Genomic DNA, 26,083 nt, shown 5'->3' with positions numbered 1-26,083 from the left:
AGTGCGTTCTGGCTACTAGGTACGACATATATATATATATATATATATATATATATATGTCGTACCTAATAGCCAGAACGCACTTCTCAGCCTACTATGCAAGGCCTGATTTGCCTAATAAGCCAAGTTTTCATGAATTAATGCTTTTTCGACTACCTAACCTACCTAACCTAACCTAACATAACTTTTCCGGCTACCTAACCTAACCTAACCTATAAAGATAGGTTAGGGAAGGTTAGGTAGGGTTGGTTAGGTTCGGTCATATATCTACGTTAATTTTAACTCCAATAAAAAAAATTGACCTCATACATAATGAAATGGGTAGCTTTATCATTTCATAAGAAAACAATTAGAAAAAATATATTAATTCATGAAAACTTGGCTTATTAGGCAAATCGGGCCTTGAATAGTAGGCCAAAAAGTGAGTTCTGGCTACTAGGTACGACATATATATATATATATATATATATATATATATATATATGTCGTACCTAATAGCCAGAACGCACTTCTCAGCCTACTATTCAAGGCCCGATTTGCCTAATAAGCCAAGTTTTCATGAATTAATGTTTTTTCGTCTACCTAACCTACCTAACCTAACCTAACCTAGCTTTTTTTGGCTACCTAACCTAACCTTACCTATAAATATAGGTTAGGTTAGGTTAGGTAGGGTTGGTTAGGTTCGGTCATATATCTACGTTAATTTTAACTCCAATAAAAAAAAATTGACCTCATACATAGAGAAAAGGGTTGCTTTATCATTTCATAAGAAAAAAATTATAGTAAATATATTAATTCAGGAAAACTTGGCTTATTAGGCAAATCGGGCCTTGAATAGTAGGCTGAGAAGTGAGTTCTGGCTACTAGGTACGACATATATATATATATATATATATATATATATATATATATATATATATATATATTATATATATATATATATATATATATATATATATATATTAGTATATTTTGGTAGCAGTCTTTCCTGTAGACATATATTATTAAATATGACCGAAAAAGTAAGATTAATAATTCTAACACGAATTTTCTCAATCTTTCGTACATTTCTTTTCCCTGTTGGTGGTAATTCAAAAATCAATTCTCCAAAATTCATTTTTATTTCTAGTCTGACGCGACACTTGAGCGCGTTTCGTAAAACTTATTACATTTTCAAAGACTTTAGTTTACACATACACAACTGAATAGAATTTACACATCTCCGATTTGTTTATATCTACATTTTAGTGAGGTGGATGGGGTGAGGTGGTTTTAATAGGGTATTAAATTCATCAACACAAGACAGAACACAAAACAATGGGTATTGAATGGAAGTGATTGTAGAAAGCCTATTGGTCCATATTTCTTGATGCTTCTATATTGGAGCGGAGTCTTGAGGTGGGTAGAATATAGTTGTGCATTAATTGGCTGTTGATTGCTGGTGTTAACTTCTTAATGTGTAGTGCCTCGCAAACGTCAAGCCGCCTGCTATCGCTGTATCTATCGATGATTTCTGTGTTGTTTACTAGGATTTCTCTGGCGATGGTTTGGTTGTGGGAAGAGATTATATGTTCCTTAATGGAGCCCTGTTGCTTATGCATCGTTAAACGCCTAGAAAGAGATGTTGTTGTCTTGCCTATATACTATGTTTTTTGGAGCTTACAGTCCCCAAGAGGGCATTTGAAGGCATAGACGACGTTGGTCTCTTTTAAAGCGTTCTGCTTTGTGTTTGGAGAAATTCTCATGAGTAGGCTGGCCGTTTTTTCTGGTTTTATAGTAAATCGTCAGTTGTATCCACTGATTTTTGTCTGTAGGGATAACGTTTCTATTAACAATATCTTTCAGGACCCTTTCCTACGCTTTATGAGCTGTGGAAAAGAAGTTCCTGTAAAATAGTCTAATAGGTGTTGTGTTAGTTGTCTCTTCAGAGGTTGCATGGCGTTTCACTTTCCTTCTTATGATGTCTTCGACGAAACCATTGGAGAAGCCGTTGTTGACTAGGACCTGCCTTACCCTACAGAGTTCTTCGTCGACTTGCTTCCATTCTGAGCTGTGGCTGAGAGCACGGTCGACATATGCGTTAACAACACTCCTCTTGTACCTGTCTGGGCAGTCGCTGTTGGCATTTAGGCACATTCCTATGTTCGTTTCCTTAGTGTAGACTGCAGTGTGGAAACCTCCGCCCTTTTCCATGACTGTTACATCTAGAAAGGGCAGCTTCCCATCCTTTTCCATCTCGTAAGTGAAACGCAGCACGGAACTCTGCTCAAATGCCTCCTTCAGCTCCTGCAGATGTCTGACATCAGGTACCTGTGTAAAAATGTCGTCAACATACCTGCAGTATATTGCCGGTTTCAAGTTCATGTCGACTAAGACTTTTTGCTCGATGGTACCCATGTAGAAGTTTGCAAACAGGACACCTAGGGGAGAACCCATGGCGACCCCATCTACTTGCTTATACATGTGCCCATCCGGGCTCAAGAAGGGTGCCTCTTTAGTACAAGCTTGGAGTAGTTTCCTCAGAATATTTTCTGGTATGTCAAGAGGAGTACAGGCTGGATCACGATACATACTGCGGGGCACACGGGCCACAGGGATAAGAGCCTCGTTGGACGTAGAATCGCTGTTTACCAACGTACCTGTGGACGAGACAATCGGGATGATAGCCGACAGAGTGTATCGTGATCCAGCCTGTACTCCTGTAAAACGGAGGAAAGGGTCCTGAAAGATATTGTTAATAGAAACGTTATCTCTACAGACAAAAATCAGAGGATACAACTGACGATTTACTATAAAACCAGAAAAACGGCCAGCCTACTCATGAGAAACTCTCCAGACACAAAACAGAACGCTTTAAAAGAGACTAACGTCGTCTATGCCTTCAAATGCCCTCTTGGGGACTGTAAGCTCCAAAAAACCCAGTATATAGGCAAGACAACAACATCTCTTTCTAGGCGTTTAACGATGCATAAGCAACAGGGCTCCATTAAGGAACATATAATCTCTTCCCACAACCAAACCATCGCCAGAGAAATCCTAGTAAACAACACAGAAATCATCGATAGATACAGCGATAGCAGGCGGCTTGACGTTTGCGAGGCACTACACATCAAGAAGTCAACACCAGCAATCAACAGCCAATTAATGCACAACTATATTCTACCCACCTCAAGACTCCGCTCCAATATAGAAGCATCAAGAAATATGGACCAATAGGCTTTCTTCAAACACTTCTATTCAATACCCATTGTTTCGTGTTCTGTCTTGTATTGATGAAATTAATACCCTATTAATGCCACCTCACTCAAATGTAGATATAAAATCGGAGATGCGTAGGTTCTATTCAGTTGTGTATTTGTAAACTAAAGTCTTTGAAAATGTAATAAGTTTTACGAAACGCGCTCGTGTCGCGTCAGACTAGAAATAAAAATGAATTTTGGAGAATTGATTTTTGATTTACCTCCAACAGTGAAAAGAAATGTACGAAAGATTGAGAAAATTCGTGTTAGAATTATTAATCTTACTTTTTCGGTCATATTTAATAATATATGTCTACAGGAAAGACTGCTACCAAAATATACTAATATATATATATATATATTTATATATATATATATATATATATATATATATATATATATATATATATATATATAAATATATATATATATATATATATATATATATATATATATATAAATATATATATAAATATATATATATAAATATATATATATATAAATATATATATATAAATATATATATATAAATATATATATATAAATATATATATATATATATATATATATATATATATATATATATATATATATATATATATATATATATATATATATTTATATATGTGTGTGTGTGTGTGTGTCGTACCTAGTAGCCAGAACGCACTTCTCAGCCTACTATGCAAGGCCCGATTTGCCTAATAAGCCAAGTTTTCATGAATTAATTGTTTTTCAACTACCTAACCTAACCGAACTTTTTCGGCTACCTAACCTAACCTAAGGTTAGGTTAGGTAGGGTTGGTTAGGTTCGGTCATATATCTACGTTAATTTTAACTCAAATAAAAAAAAAATTGACCTCATACATAATGAAATGGGTAGCTTTGTCATTTTATACCGCCGGTTGTCAAATGTGGGTGGCACAATGGTGGCTTACTCCGTCTGTTCATATTGTCCCTTATATCGAGCCAATTATTACATCAGGCAGACCAACACCCATGTGTATTATGTTTATAAAGTTTTCATTACACCCCTAACTCATGATTTTATCCCTCATCCATGATCTACACCCCTCACCCATGATCTACACACTCACCCATGGTCTACACCCTCACCCTTGGTCTACACCCTCACCCTTGGTCTACACACTCACCCATGGTCTACACCCTCACCCTTGGTGCACTCCCCTCACCCAGGTGTCACTCGTTATTGGTATACACTTTAACCAGTGATGTAGACCCTGACCCATGGTCTACATCCTGACCCATGGTTTACATCGTCACACATGCTTTATATCTTTCACTCGTGGATTTCACCTTCATCCATTTATATGCCCTTACCCATGGCTTACACCCTCACCTAGGTAATATCATTCGTGCTCAATTGTAGTTTTTTTGTGAATTATTTACTACAATTTATCTGAGGGCCACTAAAGCACTAGTGGCTTCGATGACGACGAAAAGCCGTCGGCTTGTCTATGGTCCCCCCATTTGTCCTAATGTCTTTTTCAAGCTGGATTTTAAAGGTAAGCAGAGTTCTGGCATTTACGGCTTTGGCGGGTAGACGGTTCCATGGTGTTTATAACCCTGTGGGTGAAAAAATCTCCTGTCTTAAGTCCTTCATTGTGGCTTGTTAAGCTTGAAATCGTTGCTACTTGTTAGTGTTACATCTAACCATTTGAAGAAGTTGTCCTGAGCAACATTCTCCAAACTGTTCAGTATTTTCAATGTTTCTATGAGATCCGCCCTGTCATGCCGAGTGTGCAGTGTTGTAAGCCCTGTGGCCCTCAACCTTACCTGGTATGAGAGCCAACTTAGTTCTGGCATTATTTTTGTTGCCCAGTGGGGGAGCGCCACACATTTGTCAAAGGAACGCTTGATTATTCCTCAGGTTTGGTGACCTCGTTTTACTGCTGCTACCACTTGTTGTGCAACTTTCAGTGAATGATGGATTCTGACACCAAGGTCCTTTTCTTCATCATTCTGCTGCAAGGTAGTGCTGTTAATTTCGTAGTTGTGACATTGATTGTTAAAGCCCCCATGATAGGACTTTCATTTATCGATATTTAAAAGTATTTGCCAGTCTTCTGATCATTTGTGGAATTCATGTTCATTCCATTCCATGTGGAGTAATGAATGCTTTGAAAGGACTCAATATAATTTTCACTTTAAATATGAATTTTCATTTCACTTTCACTTGTGTGAACTATCAATTTATCAACACACACACATACATTTTTTAAAATAAATTGAAACAAGTGAAAACTATCAATGAAACATCTAAGGAGAACAAAGGTGTTGTTTCTGATATCCACAGTGTAAACAAAGTTGGCCTGGTGTGGTGGCCGAGGCCAGACCTCATGGCCTCGGCACACCTTCACAGTTGCCCTGGTGTGGTGGCCGAGGCCAGACCTCATGGCCACGGCACACCTTCACAGTTGGCCTGGTGTGGTGGCCGAGGCCAGACCTCATGGCCACGGCACACCTTCACAGTTGGCCTGGTGTGGTGGCCGAGGCCAGACCTCATGGCCTCGGCACACCTTCACAGTTGGCCTGGTGTGGTGGCCGAGGCCAGACCTCATGGCATCGGCACACCTTCACAGTTGGCCTGGTGTGGTGGCCGAGGCCAGACCTCATGGCCTAGGCACACCTTCGCAGTTGGCCTGGTGTGGTGGCCGAGGCCAGACCACATGGCCACCGCACACCTTCACAGTTGGCCTGGTGTGGTGGCCGAGGCCAGACCTCATGGCCTCGGCACACCTTCGCAGTTGGCCTGGTGTGGTGGCCGAGGCCAGACCTCATGGCCTCGGCACACCTTCACAGTTGGCCTGGTGTGGTGGCCGAGGCCAGACCTCATGGCCACGGCACACCTTCACAGTTGGCCTGGTGTGGTGGCCGAGGCCAGACCTCATGGCCTCGGCACACCTACACAGTTGGCCTGGTGTGGTGGCCGAGGCCAGACCTCATGGCCTCGGCACACCTTCACAGTTGGCCTGGTGTGGTGGCCGAGGCCAGACCTCATGGCCACGGCACACCTTCACAGTTGGCCTGGTGTGGTGGCCGAGGCCAGACCTCATGGCCACGGCACACCTTCACAGTTGGCCTGGTGTGGTGGCCGAGGCCAGACCTCATGGCCTCGGCACACCTTCACAGTTGGCCTGGTGTGGTGGCCGAGGCCAGACCTCATGGCCACGGCACACCTTCACAGTTGGCCTGGTGTGGTGGCCGAGGCCAGACCACATGGCCTCGGCACACCTTCACAGTTGGCCTGGTGTGGTGGCCGAGGCCAGACCACATGGCCTCGGCACACCTTCACAGTTGGCCTGGTGTGGTGGCCGAGGCCAGACCACATGGCCACCGCACACCTTCACAGTTCAACACAATAAAAAGGTATTTATTCAGTTAGTGTTATTTTACATTTTGCATACAATTTAATTACACAAGGAAAAGTAATTTTTGCAATGTTGTTGTAGTTTCTTGCTCATAGGTGGTAATTATTTTTTTTTATTAGCGGCAGATTGAAGGTGAACAAAACTTAAATGCAATATCCAATCTTGAGTTAGTGCAGTTATGTCATTTAGTAAAAGAAAAAAAATCTTCAATTCAGATATTAATAAATCGAATGTGGAAGAAGCCATAATGAGTAAAACAATTAACTGCATGTGAAATTTAGATAGCAATCAACTGTTTTTTTTTTTGAGATATATACAAGAGTTGTTACATTCTTGTACAGCCACTAGTACGCGTAGCGTTTCGGGCAAGTCCTTAATCCTATGGTCCCTGGAATACGATCCCCTGCCGCGAAGAATCGTTTTATCATCCAAGTACACATTTTACTGTTGCGTTAAACAGAGGCTACAGTTAAGGAATTGCGCCCAGTAAATCCTCCCCGGCCAGGATACGAACCCATGACATAGCGCTCGCGGAACGCCAGGCGAGTGTCTTACCACTACACCACGGAGACTGTTGACAGCTACAAGTAGCAAACTGGCCTACTTTTGAAAACCAGTCTGTTGTATTTTTTTATTTTGAAAACTACAACTTTTTATGAGCTACTTTTAAATTAAGTTGGACCAATTTGCGCTACTAATGAGAAAAAATTATATGATTAATATTTATACACTTAATTTGTAAAGTGTGTACTGTGAGATTATCCTTTTTAGGGGTGAATAGGTTACAAGAAACCTCAGTCAGGAAAGGACTGAACTAGCACAAAACAAATGCTGAAGGCAGATTATACTTTAATGACTGACCAGGGATGCATAGAGCAGCTGCAGGAATCCAAATTCTTGGCACTCCTCACCCACTGGGTCGTGGAGCTTCTTGGAGCCTCAGAAGGTCATCAGAGTAGCTCCTGTGATTCTCACACCAAATAGTATTTATTTGATGTGTGTGGCCATGAACGCAGTTCAAGTCCAAGTAATCCAGGCAACATAAAAAGGGGATCACGTTAATAACAGATTTAATGGAAAAGTCAATACTGGGTACAAAGGGTCTGAAGGTGTGAACGTAAAGACACTTGTATTTAACAAATAGTTTATTCATAAAACATAATGCTAACGATACATGACCAGAATAATCTGACATTACGTTAATTAATGTCTGTCGTGGTGCTTAACAAAGCTAGGCTAGCCGGAATAATTGCTTCCGGTTGGGACCGCTCGTGGTATCGCTGACCCTGTCTACTCTTAACAATAGTGGGCAACCACTCCAGGTGCAATGGTAGCTTGACGAGACTGTGACAAGTAGCAATACAACCCGTTCTCGCAAATTTAATAAGTCAATATTGACTTATTAATTGCGTGCATAGGTGACATACTAAACATAATTGTTTCCCTTGAAAAGCTTCATAGAAAACACCGACCTTACCTAACCTACTTAGTATGTTAAAATAAGCATCTTATAGCTTCGTAATTACAATTGTTACTTAACCTATTATAGGTATAGGTTAGGTAATAATTGTAATTACGAAGCAATAAGATGCTTATCTTAACATACTAAGTAGGTTAGGTAAGGTCGGTGTTTTCTATGAAGCTTTTCAAGGGAAACTATTATGTTAAGTATGTCACCTATGCACATATTTAATAAGTCAAACTTACTAAATTTGCGAGAACGGGTTGAGCAATAACATACAATGGAAAGGCAACGGCCCCACGTTGGTGCCAGATGTGAGATCCGTGACGAGCGTGGGGTGAGTGATGACTGAACAACAACAACTGACACACCTGTCACTGAAACGAGTCTTCCGTGCAATACCCAATTGATTACGTTACTTTCCTCAGTAAATATAATTATGTTATTATGTCACCAAGACATGCAATCAAAACAATGTCACTGAAATCAACAATGTCTTACGGGTAACTAGTAATTCCTGAGTTCAAGGAGCTGTCAAAGCTTGACAGCTCACTTAATTCTCGAAGAATTTACGTTATAGCTCTGCGTCACTGAGGCCGCTTAACCAACATCAATCAGTCAATACGATTAGTAATCACCGCGAATTAAATCAATTGATCACGTTATTCACGTTAATCACGTTAAATTAATCACGTTATTCACGTTAATCACGTTAAATTAATACACTGACGTCTCAAGAACAAAGAACAATGGATACACTGACTACTCCAGAATAATGAACATAAATGTACTGACGGACACCAGATGTAAGATCTGGGATCAATGGCTACTGAACACTGAGTTACACTGATATCTCAAAGATAATTGAACGGAAGTATACTGACGTCTCAAGGATGAATGAACACAAAGTATACTGACGTCTCGAGATACTGAACACAAGTGATACTGACGTCTTGAGATACTGAACATGAAGTTACACTGATATCTCGAGATACTGAACACAAGTAAAATAAATCACAGAGACCAACAATAATTACACTAAACCAGAGTACACCAGGTCAATGAAACCATTTAAAATAGTAATAACCAAGACAACACACTGACACACTCTCGTGTCAATAAAACAACACACTGACACACTCTCGTGTCAATAATACAACACACTGACACACTCTCGTGTCAATAATACAACACACTGACACACTCTCGTGTCAATAATACAACACACTGACACACTCTCGTGTCAATAATACAACACACTGACACACTCTCGTGTCAATAATACAACACACTGACACACTCTCGTGTCCATAAAACAACACACTGACACACTCTCGTGTCAATAATACAACACACTGACACACTCTCGTGTCAATAATACAACACACTGACACACTCTCGTGTCAATAAAACAACACACTGACACACACGTGTCAACAATGTAATATAATCTTACTTGTACTTACAGCATGTCCCTTGGAGGCACAGAAAGACCGGCATGGAAATGGGTTAACATAGAGTGATGGTATAATATTGAAACCACACTAAACACAAGAAAATACAGTAAAATACACACGTCACAGAAATGACGTGTGCATTTTTACACTAAATGTGTAAAACTGAATGTGTAAGATGCCAATTACACTTAAAGTCCAGCTGCAGTGGTCACGCAGAACAGTTGTAGTGGGTTTTTACCTATCGTGCTTCCTCGGGGAATCGAACTCGGTCCCGTAGGGGAACTAGTGAGAACGAACACCGGATGGCTGAAATAAATTCAACACAAGGAATTGCACAAACAGATGATACAGAGAAATAATATTTGTGTAGTCACGTTAATATACTGGTATGCCACACTCACAAGCCACTTCCCAGCTGTTGATTGAAGTAAACACTCGGGCGACGGAGTGGTGTGGAGGATGGGTTGGAACACTGCGCTCAGAGGTGGGGAGGATGGGCATGAGGTGTGGCAGGCCCTGCCCTGGCCTGGCCTGGGCAGCCGGTGAGATGGCCGCGCGCGCGACACTTAAGTCCAGAATGGCTTATCTCCCCCACCAATAACTGGGAGGATGCGCGCACACTGCAAACACCGGTTTTATGCACAACAGTGATATTTGCTCAAGGCTGGAGGAATGCACGCTGGAATATATGTATATATATGGGAGGGAGGGGGGGGGTGTGAGAGGCACCCGGGGAGAACAATGGCGTGGACGGGAAAAATTAACGGAGTCCACGCTTCCCACAATAATGAAGATTTGCACACGATCTTCACTCAAACACATAGAATCGCTTCTTGATTCTTATTTCTCACAGTTACTGAGCAATAAAACGACGGATTGCTCTCTGTGAAGCCGATGATTCGTGATCACTTTGTACAGTCCAGTTGCGTCTGCTGGGTGACATACGTGTCGGCTGAGACTTCACGTATCTTCGAAATATTTCTACCACTAACGGCGCCCCATCACTGCAGGATTCTGCAACTGCAGCGTGGGGTGGCATAGGGTCAACTTAGGCTGGCTGGAGGTTGAAATGGACGGGAGGAACCAAGGTCTTGGCCAGAACTTGATCTCCCACGTCCTGACAGCACAGCTCTCAAACACAGAATGCCCGCCTTGGGCGGGTATCTCACGCCAGCGGCGTTTTGGCGTGCGAAATCTGGGCAGCGGCTCCTTTGATGCCAGGCACTCGACCAATCGACGCCTGGGAGGCCAACAACGAGACGTGCCACTACCAATGAGGTGGGAGCCGGCTGGTGACGTTATGTCACCAGCAAGGGGAACCGTTAGGTACTTGAGAGGGTCCCTCTACCCCCTCTACCCCCCCCCCCCCCCCTCTCTCTCTCTCTCTCTCTCTCTCTCTCTCTCTCTCTCTCTCTCTCTCTCTCTCTCTCTCTCTCTCTCTCTCTCTCTCTCTCTCTCTCTCTCTCTCTCTCTCTCTCTCTCTCTCTCTCTCTCTCTCTCTCTCTCTCTCTCTCTCTCTCTCTCTCTCTCTCTCTCTCTCTCTCTCTCTCTCTCTCTCTCTCTCTCTCTCTCTCTCTCTCTCTCTCTCTCTCTCTCTCTCTCTCTCTCTCTCTCTCTCTCTCTCTCTCTCTCTCTCTCTCTCTCTCTCTCTCTCTCTCTCTCTCTCTCTCTCTCTCTCTCTCTCTCTCTCTCTCTCTCTCTCTCTCTCTCTCTCTCTCTCTCTCTCTCTCTCTCTCTCTCTCTCTCTCTCTCTCTCTCTCTCTCTCTCTCTCTCTCTCTCTCTCTCTCTCTCTCTCTCTCTCTCTCTCTCTCTCTCTCTCTCTCTCTCTCTCTCTCTCTCTCTCTCTCTCTCTCTCTCTCTCTCTCTCTCTCTCTCTCTCTCTCTCTCTCTCTCTCTCTCTCTCTCTCTCTCTCTCTCTCTCTCTCTCTCTCTCTCTCTCTCTCTCTCTCTCTCTCTCTCTCTCTCTCTCTCTCCTCTCTCTCTCTCTCTCTCTCTCTCTCTCTCTCTCTCTCTCTCTCTCTCTCTCTCTCTCTCTCTCTCTCTCTCTCTCTCTCTCTCTCTCTCTCTCTCTCTCTCTCTCTCTCTCTCTCTCTCTCTCTCTCTCTCTCTCTCTCTCTCTCTCTCTCTCTCTCTCTCTCTCTCTCTCTCTCTCTCTCTCTCTCTCTCTCTCTCTCTCTCTCTCTCTCTCTCTCTCTCTCTCTCTCTCTCTCTCTCTCTCTCTCTCTCTCTCTCTCTCTCTCTCTCTCTCTCTCTCTCTCTCTCTCTCTCTCTCTCTCTCTCTCTCTCTCTCTCTCTCTCTCTCTCTCTCTCTCTCTCTCTCTCTCTCTCTCTCTCTCTCTCTCTCTCTCTCTCTCTCTCTCTCTCTCTCTCTCTCTCTCTCTCTCTCTCTCTCTCTCTCTCTCTCTCTCTCTCTCTCTCTCTCTCTCTCTCTCTCTCTCTCTCTCTCCTCTCTCTCTCTCTCTCTCTCTCTCTCTCTCTCTCTCTCTCTCTCTCTCTCTCTCTCTCTCTCTCTCTCTCTCTCTCTCTCTCTCTCTCTCTCTCTCTCTCTCTCTCTCTCTCTCTCTCTCTCTCTCTCTCTCTCTCTCTCTCTCTCTCTCTCTCTCTCTCTCTCTCTCTCTCTCTCTCTCTCTCTCTCTCTCTCTCTCTCTCTCTCTCTCTCTCTCTCTCTCTCTCTCTCTCTCTCTCTCTCTCTCTCTCTCTCTCTCTCTCTCTCTCTCTCTCTCTCTCTCTCTCTCTCTCTCTCTCTCTCTCTCTCTCTCTCTCTCTCTCTCTCTCTCTCTCTCTCTCTCTCTCTCTCTCTCTCTCTCTCTCTCTCTCTCTCTCTCTCTCTCTCTCTCTCTCTCTCTCTCTCTCTCTCTCTCTCTCTCTCTCTCTCTCTCTCTCTCTCTCTCTCTGCAATGGGCCAAATTTACAGAATTCAGGGGAAACCCGTAACTATTCACTGAGACTACCTACGACAGCGAGAGTTACTTCATTGGAATGCTGATGGCATCCTCTTTCGAAAGATATGTTTTTTCGCCCCTCTATCTCCACTGACAGGGAAGATAGGCTTTTGTTCACCCCTGTGCACATCTCTGAAATTCTCTAAGCCCAAAATACCATCTTCATGATACTACCTAATAGATGTAAGCTAGCTGAGAAGTGGGGTCAAAATCCAACTTCTCACATGAACATTACTTTAATCACAAATTAAGAAATTAACAAACTATGAAAATTAGTACTCCCATGTCCTCTCTCAATATACCTTAAAATACATTCTTCGCACATTCCCACATTTTGAACTGAGTGGATTAATTCATTAGTGCCCCAACCTTTTATTAGATTAATCTCCGAAGATACATTTATCTCAAACTCTATCCCAAAACACACATGCATGTGTTTGTGCATATGAACGTGTATAAGCATACGCACGTGAGCAACCACAAATGAACACTCACTAACACACTCACAAACATGCACACACACACACACACACACACACACACACACACACACACACACACACACACACACACACACACACACACACACACACACACACACACACACACACACACACATGAAACAACAAGGCAACAATTAATATAATACAGCAGCTTCAGTTGCCTGCTGGAATTGATCCAGACTTTTAATCATGGGCTACTTTAACCATGGAAAATAGACTGGGAGAAGGGGGGACATCATCGAGGTGCAGATACACGGAGAGCTAAACTATTGGACGTGACACAAAGAAACTGAGCCAACATGTTAAGGAACCCACAAGAATGAGAGGCAATGACGAACCAGCTAGACTCGATCTAATATTCACCTTGAATAAGTCAGACGAAAGGGAAATCTAATTAGAAACCCCTATGGGAATGAGTGACCACAGTGTACTGACATTCGAGTATCCGAGGGAAGTAGAGATAACCTATCCAAGTAGAGATAACCTATCCAAGACGGATTGGTACAAGCCCTATGAATGCCACAGTATGGGTTATTCCAGGTCATTCGAAACATGAGACCTACCGGAAAGCTGGAAGACAGCTTATGTAGTCCCAGTATACAAAAAGGGTGACAGGCAAGAGGCACTGAACTTCAGGCCAGTTTCCCCAATTTGTATACAATACAAGGTTATGGAATAGATGTGAAGAAAAACCTCCTTGAACATCTGGAGCATTTTAACTCACCACCAGCATGGGTACAGGAATGGTAAATCGTGCCTCCCTGGTTTCATAGAATTCAATGACCAGGTGACAAATATTTGGAAAGAAAGAGAAAGGTGGGCAGACTGCCTTTGACACAGTACCCTATAAGAGGCTCTTACAAAAGTTGGAGAAACAGTTAGGAATAGCAGGTAAGGTGCTCCAGTGGATAAGGAGGTATATAAGCATCTAGAAACAGTGAGTTATCGTGAGAGGGAAGACCTCAGAATGACGAGATATCACAGCGGAATCCCATAGAGGGTTTATACTTGAACCCATCCTGTTTCTGATATATTTAAACGATCATCCAGAAGGTATAGACTCATTCCGCTCAATATTTGCTGATGATGCAAAAATCATGAAAAGAATCAAAACAGAAGATAGACAGAGACTACAAGACGACCTGGACAAACTGGAGGAATGGTTTAGAATATGTCAACTAAAGTTTAACTCAAGCAAGTGTAAAGTAATGAAATTAGGTGAAGGGAGCAGGAGGTCGAACACAAGGTACCATCTGGGAAGTGAAATCCTTCAAGAGACAACTAGAGAGGAAGATCCTCTTTGATATCATACCGAACCTGTCTCCTGAAGCCCACATCAAAAGGATATCATCAGCGGCATATGCAAGATTGGCCAACATAAGAACCACCTTTAGAAACTTGTGCCAGGAATCATTCAGGACCTTGCATACCACATATGTCAGACCAATCCTGGAGTATACATCTTCAGCGTGGAGTCCATACCTAGTTAAACACAAGACAAAGTTAGAGAAGATTCAAAGGTAAGCCATCAGACTTGTTCCAGAGCTGAGAGATATGAGTAAGGACGAAACGCTTCAGAATTAAATCGCATATCCCCTGGAAGAGAGAAGACTTAGGGGAGACATGATCACCACCTGCAAAATTCTCATAGGAATTGAAAGGATGGATAAAGACACCCTATTAAGCATAAGAAACATGAAAAAGCGGTCACAGGTGGAAATTAGTATTCAAATGAGCCACTGAAATATTATTTTTTTTCAGTATCAGAGTAGTTAACAAATGGAATACACTAGGGAGTGATGTGGTCCAGATAGACTTCACACACAGTTTCAAATGTAGATATGAAAGGCTCGGGAACCTGTACACCAGCTGATTGACAGTTGGGAGTCAGGACCAAAATGCCAAAGCTCAACTACTGCAAGCACAACTAGGTGAGAAAACACACACAATAACACACACACACCACAAATACTGTTGAAAATATTCGCTACTGTGTATCATCATCATTCCTTGATGGGGTTTTGGCAGTTTTTTTACTCCCTAAGCCTTACTCGGGGCCAGGCTCGACTTGTGAGAGCTTAGTCTAACAGGCTGTAATTTGGAGCAGCCTGCAGGAACATATATCCCATGTCCCACATACCCATGTGTAAGTAATTAATAATTTAGAATATAAAACAACTTCATAATCTAAACTTCTCATGAGAAGTAATTTTTACTTTCATAAATAAATAAATAAATAAAATCATAAAATCATGACTGCATAATAAAGGACTACATGAGTGGCCTTCACTGTGCCCTTAACCCATGGCTACTCACCATGACGGTCAAATGAACAACTATCTATAGCTTTAATAGCAATTTTAAAAATGCCTATTAATAAAAACCATGAGTAATTTCTTAAGAACTTGCCAGGTATAATATTACAGTTAGTATTTATCAGTAAGCCTTTAAGTTGCAATAATTATAAATTAATAAAATTCTCAGGAGAACAGGACATCCAGAGCGCTAGGCTACATTTTTGAATGGCAAGGAATGCGATGGTCTCACACCTAAGGTGATAATGATGAGCTTCTCGATGTTACACATCAAGAAGTCAACACCAGCAATCAACAGCCAATTAATGCACAACTATATTCTACCCACTTCAAAATTCCGCTCCAATATAGAAGCATCAAGAAATATGGGCCAATAGGCCCTTTGCAGTTACTTCCATTCTTGCCATCAATTTACCCAATTAATACCCATTGTTTCGTGTTCTGTCCTGTGATGAAAGATTTGTTCACCTCATCCAAAACTGTTGTAACATATCACCTCACCCAAAATGCGGGTATAAAATAAAATGAAAGCTGTTTAAATCATAGCATAGTAAGAACTCCGTTTAGTGTTTGCAGGTTATAGTTGTGTGTGTGTAAACTAAAAGTCTTTGAAAATGTAATAAGTTATTACAAAACGCGTTCAAGTGTCACGTCAGACTAGAAATAAAAATGAATTTTGGAGAATTGATTTTTCAATTACCATCAACAATGAAAAGAAACATAAGAAATATTGAGAAAATTCGTGTTAGAATTATTAATCTTACTTTTCCGGTCATATTTAATAATATATGTCTACATATATGTCTACATGTCTACATATATATATATATATATATATATATATATATATATATATATATATATATATATATATATATATATATATATATATATATGTGCAATTGACGATCACAAAACACTGATCATTTTATGCGGAAAATCCACAGAGAAATATGAAATGAGGTGAACGTTTCGGCTTGTTAAAGCCTTTGTCAACACCAGACTGACTAGTCAGTCTGGTGTTGACAAAGGCTTTAACAAGCCGAAACGTTCACCTCATTTCATATTTCTCTGTGGATTTTCCGCATATATATATATATATATATATATATATATATATATATATATATATATATATATATATATATATATATATATATATATATATATATATATATATATATATATATATATATATAACTGAAAACTCCACACCCCAGAAGTGACTTGAACCCATACTGCCAGGAGCACTATGCAACTGGTGTACAGGGTGCCTAATCCACTCGACCCTCACGACCGGACAAAAGATGTTGGTAGCCGAGGCTATTTCCCCATCATCCCGCCGGCACTCTGATGGTAATCTTGGGTATGGTATTTTATCAAATCACCTCATTTTTAGGGGCCACGTGATCAACACAAATGCAAACAGGTCTGAATGGTCCACAAGCATATATGCTACTGAAAACTCCACACTCCAGAAGTGACTCGAACCCATACTGCCAGAAGCACTATGCATCTGGGGCCCAGATTCACGAAAGCACTTACGCAAACACTTACGAACCTATACATCTTTTCTCAATCTTTGGCAGCTCTGTTTCCAATTATTAAACAGTTAATGAGCTCCGAAGCACCAGGAGGCTGTTTATAACAATAACAACTGTTGAATGGGAAGTTTTCATGCTTGTAAACTGTTTAATAAATGTAACCAAAATCGTCAAAGATTGAGGAAAGATGTACACGTTCGTAAGTGCTTGCGTAAGTGTTTTCGTGAATCTGGCCCCTGGTGTACAGGAGCCCTTAACCACTTGACTCTCACGACCGAACAAAAGATGATGGTAGCCCAGTATACTGGGTAACTCTGGGCTAACACTCATTCACCGGGGACGTGACATTGTGACTTGTAGCCACAACCTAGATGGCGCTGATCGTGATACGCCACCCACCAGAGGTCATCCACATCGACCTCCTCTTCTGACTGGGGCAGGAAACTGGAGCCATTCACCGCTGTCATGGCACCACCAACAGAAGGCGTTGTCTACATAGCGTCCAATAATAGAGGAGTTGGAGTGCAGACCCATTGATGGCGCTGACATTGCCACTCCACACTCCGACGAGGGTGTCGATACCATAACAGAGGTTCATAACAATACCCAGAGTAAGTATCCTTCTCTTGGATTCGGGAGATCATTGTATGCTAGCTCTTGTCCTCACTAGTCGTGACCTCTTTGTGACCAGTAAAATCATAGTATCCTATATGAAGGATACTATGATCCTTCTAGAGACTAGTAAGATCATTACATCCTAATTCCTGATTTCTCTGTGATCCAGGAGACCACAGTATGACCTCTTTGTGGCTCAAGAAATCATTGTTACTCTACTCATGGCCACTCTGTGACCGGGAGATCATTGTATCCAAACGCATGACCTCTCTGTGATCTTGATGATAACTGTCTGCTAACTCGTGACTATTGTGTCATTAGAGATCAATGTACCCTAACTCAGGATCTGTCTGTGATGTGTGATATCATGGAATATTAGTTTATGATCTCTCTGTTACTCGAGAGATTATTGTATCCCAGCTCATGGCCTCTCTGTGACCTGGGAGATCATTGTAAACTAACTCACGTTATCTATGAGATCAGATATATCATTGTATAACTTGTAACCTCTCTGGGATCCAAGTAATCATTGTATCTTGAATTCCTGATTTCTCTATGACCCAGTATATCATTATATCCTTACTATTGTCCTCTCTTTGACCCGAGATATAATTGTTTCCTAACTCAATTAACCTCAGTATGACCCGGGGGAACATAGTAACATAGTATTCTAAATCATGACCTCCCTGTGATTCTCGTAGGTCGTTGTATCTCATGATCTATCTCATTTACCCAGGAGATCATTATATTCTAACTCATGTCCTTTATGTGACCCGTGAGCTCATTATATTCTAACTCATAACCTCTTTATGACCCGCGAGATCATTATATTCTAATTCATGACCTCTCTGTGTTCTGGGAGATCAGCTTACCAGTAAACATGTTCCTTTCCTCCGACAGAGTTGATGGAGGAGTTTGAGCATGGACGAGTAGCCTCCCTGATGGGCGTGGAGGGCGGGCACGGGCTGGCAGCCAGCATGGGCATAGTGCGGGCACTCTATGACCTAGGTGTCCGCTATGTCACCCTGACGCACAAGTGTCACACACCCTGGTGAGTTCCCTAAACGCACTCTCCTTCACCTTAGGTTTCCTATTCATGTGTACTGTTGTGTCTGTCTATGGTTTACTCTCATGTGTACTGCTGTGTCTGTCTATGGTTCACTCTCATGTGCACTGCTGTGTCTGTCTATGGTTCACTCTTATGAGTACTGTTGCGTCTGTCTATGGTTCACTCTCATGTGTACTGCTGTGTCTGTCTAAGGTTCACTCTCATGTGTACTGCTGTGTCTGTCTATGGTTCACTCTAATGAGTACTGTTGTGTCTGTCTAAGGTTCACTCATACTGGCTCTGTTAACACTCTTCCATTCTTCCCATTTACTTGCTTTTGTAGAACTGCTGATTCACCATCACACTCATGGCAAGTTATTTGGGTCCCCAGGATCACCATCACACTCATGATAACTTGTTAGGGCCCCCTGGGTCACCATCACACTGGCAGATAAACTGTTGCTGTAACTGGACCAATCCCCCTCACACACACACACACGATCGCCCAGGGCTCTAATTCTTAGACCCTTAATTTTGCATCCTGTTACTCTGAAACGGTCGGATCCTTCCAAACGACCTTGAGACATTCACCACCGCACCTACTGTCCACCCAACGGCCCTGGGACGTTCACCACCGCACCTACTGTCCACCCAACGGCCCTGGGACGTTCACCACCGCACCTACTGTCCACCCAACGGCCCTGAGACATTCACCACCGCACCTACTGTCCACCCAACGGCCCTGGGACGTTCACCACCGCACCTACTGTCCACCCAATGGCCCTGAGACATTCACCACCGCACCTACTGTCCACCCAACGGCCCTGGGACGTTCACCACCGCACCTACTGTCCACCCAACGGCCCTGAGACATTCACCACCACACCTACTGTCCACCCAACGGTGTGGGGAAATCTGGCTCTAGTAATATATTCTAGAGCCGCTTCCCGTAGCAGATTTTGGGGAAGTATACGATGAGGCTAGTCTACATAATGCATATACAGTAATATAACATATTACATACATTATAATAGTAATAAATGCATGTACATAGTTTATATAATAGTAAAATGCAATGTAAAAAATACTACTGCATATTAATGATTAAATTTTTAATATAATTAGCATGCAAATTAATTCTAATTCTTAGACTCTCATACGACAAGAGCGCTATCTACTAATTAAAACTGGTAATATTCTCAGCTGGTTTAGAGGAACTTTGTGTGTGTCTAATCTCTGTAATACGTTGAGACCAGATGGGAGATAGAAATCCTTGGAACACGTGATCGTGGGAACAGTAACACACCTCCTCCTTTGACTTACACCACGCTGCAATAGTTAAGTTCCATAATGTCCACTCCAAACTAGTATTCAAACATTTTAATGCAGGATCTAGAATAAAAGGAGGGGTGAAAGCAGCACTCACATGGGTGTATTGTTTTGCCTACAGCATCACGACAGGGTACCTACATTAGAACATATTTAAGAGCTCATTAAATAATACTAAGTGGTAAAATGCCTGCCGAAACTGGTGTCCGTGATTCTGGTAAGCTGCGCCACCAATCTGAAGCCTGGAAAAGTATGGATTCTTGCAGGATTGTAAGATTTGGAAGGACCGCTTCGGTACACCTTGCTGCCAGTGGATCAAATATGGCGAGGGTCCTCCTTCCCTCTCGGGAACGCATGCCTGCTCAATAGCTACCAGTGGGGGCCCGAGAGTCTCGTCGTGGACGTGGTGGTGAGCAGACGTGTTTTGATTCGTTCTGCTACTGGCGTCTGGTGGGTGGACGTGTTTGTCATCGCTGTTGGCCTGCGTGTTGACGGATGGGCGGATAACGTCACGCTGGGGGTGGTATATGTGCCATCATGGGCTCCTACACACCTCCACTAAAGCGGAAGGAGTCCATAGGACTCAAGTTTAGTTGTCATGCTGCTCCCGACCTTGTATCCACCACGATCTTCGAAGTGATACAGATCAAGCAGGAAGAAATATTTGGTTACCAACCACTGCCAGGGAACAGGGTGGTGTTGAAATTTGAAAACAATGTGGCGTTTTCAGAGTTTCTTAAGAAGTATGATGATGACACTATAAGTTTACCTAATGGGAAAGGATCAGTACAAGTGATTAATTTGAGCAAAACGTTTACATGCGTTTCTGTGAGGGATGCGCCATTTGAAATGTTGAATGGAACTATTATACACATATTGGAACAATATGGGAAAGTGGACAATGTTCGTTTTAATAAATATACGTATGGCCCAGGGAAAGGGTGTTTTAATGGAACACGAACAGTAAAGATGGAACTTCACCGTAATATTCCTTCATCAATGTCAGTAGCAGGTCATTATATTAAATTTATATACAATGGCCAAATGCAAACTTGTTTTAAGTGTGGGCGTACTGGTCACATGGCTGCTGCCTGCCAGGCGGAGGCATCAGAACGGATCAACATTTTTCATGAACATGACTTTCCGCCATTAATAGAGGATAGTGTATCAGGAAATGAACCCACTGTTGTAAATACTGTAGTTCCAGGTGAGGTAGATGAAGTAACCCGCAACTCTGTAAGTGAAACGTCTGTGGGAGTGACTCCCAGTGCGAATGAGGCCGGTGAAGGTAACTTAGATCAGGACGATAAAGGTTATGCAGACAAGGAGGGTGCAGACGACACTGCTCAGGACGATAATGGTAATGCAGGCAAGGAGGGTGCAGACGACACTGCTCAGGACGATAATGGTCATGCAGACAAGGAGGGTGCAGACGACACTGCTCAGGACGATAATGGTCATGCAGACAAGGAGGGTGCAGGCGACACTGCTCAGGACGATAATGGTCATGCAGACAAGGAGGGTGCAGACGACACTGCTCAGGACGCTTTACCGGCTGTTGGTCACCCTGGTGAGGGTGAGGTAAGTCTGGACACTATACATGTGGACGCCCATAACATTGGTGCTGACGCTGCGAAGAGCTGCGAGGCTGGCGGTGGTGCTGACCTTGGTGAGGTGACGATGGAACAAGTAATTGGTTGTCACCTGGATGTAGAGGATGACACAATGGAGGATAGTGATGTAGAAATGTCTGTGCAGAGAGCAACTCCACCCTCTTCAGTAAGGTATGATAGAAAGGGTAGGGGTAGTGTGAGGGCTGGGGGTGTGAAGGCTAAGGGTGTGAAGGCTGGTTCTGTAACCAGTCACGGGAAGAAACGGAAAAAATTTACTCGGAGTATTGATCTGGAACGTATGAAGGACTACGCCGCTAAATTAAAAGTCTCTGAAAAAATTGAGCAGGTTGTTGCCGTTGAAGTTCACCGTGACCAAGGCCCCAAAGAGTCACCGAAACGTAGCGAGGGCACCGTACAACCGGTGAGTGAGGATCATGGTAGAGAGAACAGTGATAAGACATGGTGGGATCTTGTGGAACATGAACAGAATCGAGACGTGAGTGCAAATATTAAACTTAGATTTCGAAAAGGGAAAGATGACACTAAGATAGTGTCAAGTGAGATAATGATGGATAAAGAGTAATTTTGGTTTCTCTTCAAATTACATTCGTGAAGCCTATTAATTTTAATTGTACTACTTTGAACATTAATGGGCTCAATTGTAGAAATAAACAGTTGCAGCTGTTATCATTGTTTAAATATCATAATTTGGATGTACTTTTAGTGCAAGAACACAATGTACAAGATGTTAAGAAACTTGATGTGCTGCTTGATTTCTTTGAAATATTGATAAATCCAACGACCTTGTTGAAAGGTGGTACGATGATATTGATTGCTAAGCGAGCCCACATCAAGGTTCTTAATACTGAAATGGATGTTAATGGTAACGTTTTATATGCTAGGATTTCCTTTTTTGACACAATAATTCCTGTACTTAATGTGTATGCTCCCTCTGGCTCCCGCAGGAAGAGAGGGAGGACTTGTTCTCTAACGAGTTATTATATTTTTTCAGAAATGATACGCGTAACGTTATTTTTGGTGGCGACTTTAATTGTGTCACTTCTATGAGAGATTGTAGCATTCAGTCGAACGCATGTGTATCTCCTGCTTTACTTACACTTTTGAAATGTATTGGTCTCAAAGATGCAAATAGCATTAACGGAGGTGTATATGAATACACATATGTTCGCCAGAATTATGGTTCTAGGCTTGACAGATTATATATGCACTCGTTCCATGATAAAATTAGTTCTTGCAGTACTGTTCCGGTCAGCTTTTCAGATCACTGTATGGTTGTGGTGAAGCTTGTTATTGACGATCAGGTTAAAGTGGGGACAGGGTCATGGAAGCTCAATTGCAGTCTGTTGCAGAGTAGAGATGTAATTGATAATTTTCAAGTATTGTGGGAACATCTGGTTGGGCAAAAACGTAAGTTCAGATGTCTATTGGAGTGGTGGGACATGTGTAAAGTTGCATGCAAAAGTTTCTTCGTGAAAGTATCCAAACGAAAGGCTGCTGAAAAATATGGTCTGTTAAACTTATTCCAACACAGACTAAAACAACTTTATGTAAAGGTCAATATGGGATTAGACAAGTATGAAGAAATTACCATTTTAAAAGACAGAATTAACAAATTGAGGGATGAAATATCTGAAGGAGTCAATGTTCGCCTCCAGATTAATGATAAGATGTATAGTGAAAAACTCTCTCCTTATTTGTTAAGTAAAGTCAAGAATAACAAGGGTACAGCACTTGTGACTAGTATTAAAGCAGGTGATGGGACGGATATGACGAATACGGATGGGATTGTATGTTATGTTCGGGGTGAATTAGAGAAATTGTACAAACAAGTGAACGTGGACCAAGGTATGCGGGAGTATTTCCTTGGAAAATGTACACGGGTTTTAACCCAGGATGACAACACGTCATTATTGTTAGATGTAGATAAGCAGGAAGTGTGGAGTATTGTCAAGAGTTTAAAGAAGGGTAAATCACCTGGCTGTGATGAGTTCCCGGCAGAATTTTATTTCTATCTATGGGATGTCATTGGTAAAGACTTTGTACAAGTGGTGCAGTATAGCATACAGCATAGGAAGCTTAGCATGTCACAATCTCATGGGATTATTAAGATGATACCTAAAACGGGTGATTTGCATATTCTAACGAACTGGAGGCCACTTTCCCTACTAAACCAGGATTATAAAATAATATCGAAACTGTTGGCAAATAGACTTAGGATTGCAATGGATAAACTTATATCAGAGGAACAGTTTTGTGGTGTGCCTGGAAGATCTATAATCAATTGTAATAATGTAATTAGGGATGTTGTGTATTATGTGTCTGAGAATAATGTTCCTTCCTCCATGATAAACCTCGACTGGTCGAAAGCCTTTGACCCTGTTGATGTTCAGTTTGTATTAGAAATATTGGATAGGGTAGGAGTGGCACAAGAATTTATTGATTGGATCCGTATGCTTTATAAAGAGTGTCGGAGCAGCGTCTGTATCAATGGAGTCTTAAGTAAACCTTTTTCAGTTGAAAGATCTGTACGTCAGGGATGTCCCCTTTCAATGATTTTGTATGTTATATTTCAAGAGCCACTGTACTTGGCAATAAAAAGCAATGACTTTATTGTTCCACCTCGTCTTCCTAATGCAATGACACTTCCTGTTGTTGGTTATGCAGACGATACAACTATTTTTGTGTCGACAGAAGACTCGGTGGTGAATGTTCAGAATGAGTTAGACAACTTTGAACGAGCGACAGGTGCTGTTATTAACAAGAACAAAACGTGTATGATGGGGCTTGGCAGTTAGTGTAATAAGGTTAACTGGACAGGTTCATGGTTCAAGGTAGTGGAGTCTATTAAAGCTCTTGGGATTTGCTGGTGAAAGACATATGAAACAACATTGGTTACGAATTGGCAAGTACTATGTGGGAATATAATAGTTGCAACGAATATGTTGTCAAATAGGAAATTGACCCTGTTTCAGAAGGCTGTAATAATCAATTGCAAAATTTTGTCTAAAGTGTGGTATTTGTCTCACAGCTTTCCCATAGACAATGGCCCATTCCCTAGGCAGCCCTGTCACGGGCTGCTTCCTGGGGGTGGAGGCCTGGTCGAAGACCGGGCCGCGGGGACACTAAAAGCCCCGAAATCATCTCTAGATAGACAAGAAAAGTGCTATAGGGATTGACAAAACTATTTTTAGATATGTATGGTATGGTAGATACCAACCAATTAAACGAACTACCCTATATAAAGGTAAGAAAAACGGTGGAATAGGAATACTGAATGTGTACCATAAGTCATTGGCAATCTTATGTGTTACTTTTAGAAAGGAGATAATGCAGAGGGATAGTGTAAATGCACTAGGAAATTACTATTGTAAATTACGTGTTAGCTATTTGATACATATGCCAGAGTATACTGACCTTGCCTTTATTTCACCGCACTTTTATTCATGTGCAATTGATGTTCTCAGGCGGATTTGTAATATTGAAGGTTTTTTTAATGATGAACAGTAAACAAGTGTATGATGTTATACTTCCAAATATAGTTCCTAGAGTAGAGGAGGCATATCTACTCTTTAGCTGGCAAGTAATATGGGCAAACCTTCATGTTAAATTTATTGCCCCAAAACAACGTGAGCTGTTGTATCGCTATATTCATGAGACCCTCCCTACTAATGATAGGTTGGTGATGTTGGGCATTAAGGACAATAGGTGTGACCAATGTACTGAAATTGAAAATAATATGCATATATTTTATTTCTGTAAGCAGAAAGTTGTTCTTGTAAACTGGATTAGAGATACTCTTAAAGCTTTATGTGGACCAAGTACTAGAGTGGAGTTAATGAGGTTTTTAATGTTTCATATTGACATAAAATGCAAGAAAATTAGGAATACAATAATTATGTTACTTTCTGATTACATTTTTTGTGTGTGGATAGGCAGGCTGGAAGGTTACTCAGTAGACAAAATATTGAAGTTCTTGCGAGGCAGGATCAGGTATAACATCTGGGGTTTACGGCTCATGCTCGGTGATGATATGGAAAATTGGTTTACTGAGAATTATATAAAATATATATAAAGGTAATAATTTCCCCTGTATTAATGTAAATTTATTCTCCAATTTTGTAAATCGTTTATAGGTAAATAAGTATAACATTCAGTTTATTTTTTAAAGATCTTGTTCTGTACTACTGAAACACTTGTTCACTAAGAATTGGAATGTATAATTACCTTGTAACACTTATGTATATGTAATTTATATTGTATTTTTTTAAATAAAGATAAAAAAAAAAGTGGGGGCCCGAGCATAAATGATTTAAATTATTTGAAGTTAAATAGGGAAGGAAGTGTGTATGACGAATATTTATGTCATAAATAAATGCGTTATATGGTAATATAATTTTTCGCAGTGCAAGTCAGTTAATGTAGACTGCGCAAATAAAATGAGAAGCTTAGAAGTGGAAATTATTTTATATTATAATGTTATTCACTGGAACAGCTATCTAGCTGGGTAAGGGAATTCCAGTAAACTGCAGTATACTAAACAAAGTAAACTTATTAATAAATGAATTGTCCTGAATTAAGGAAAGTAAATGGTTGGACTTCTATTAG

General features: G+C 41.5%; 1 protein-coding gene across 1 annotated transcript in view; it reads left to right on the top strand.

Moving 5' to 3' along the window:
* Positions 1-26,083, top strand: part of LOC123755128 (dipeptidase 1-like) — a 648,930-nt gene that overhangs the window by 311,853 nt on the left and 310,994 nt on the right. The window contains exon 3 of the mRNA XM_069332760.1: positions 18,368-18,518. Within this exon, the coding sequence (XP_069188861.1) occupies positions 18,368-18,518 (151 nt within the window). The remainder of the gene's footprint in view (positions 1-18,367; positions 18,519-26,083) is intronic.

This window comes from Procambarus clarkii, chromosome 28, assembly GCF_040958095.1.
Source record: "Procambarus clarkii isolate CNS0578487 chromosome 28, FALCON_Pclarkii_2.0, whole genome shotgun sequence".
NCBI lineage: Eukaryota > Metazoa > Arthropoda > Malacostraca > Decapoda > Cambaridae > Procambarus > Procambarus clarkii.
This window is presented reverse-complemented; position numbering and strand designations above follow the sequence as displayed.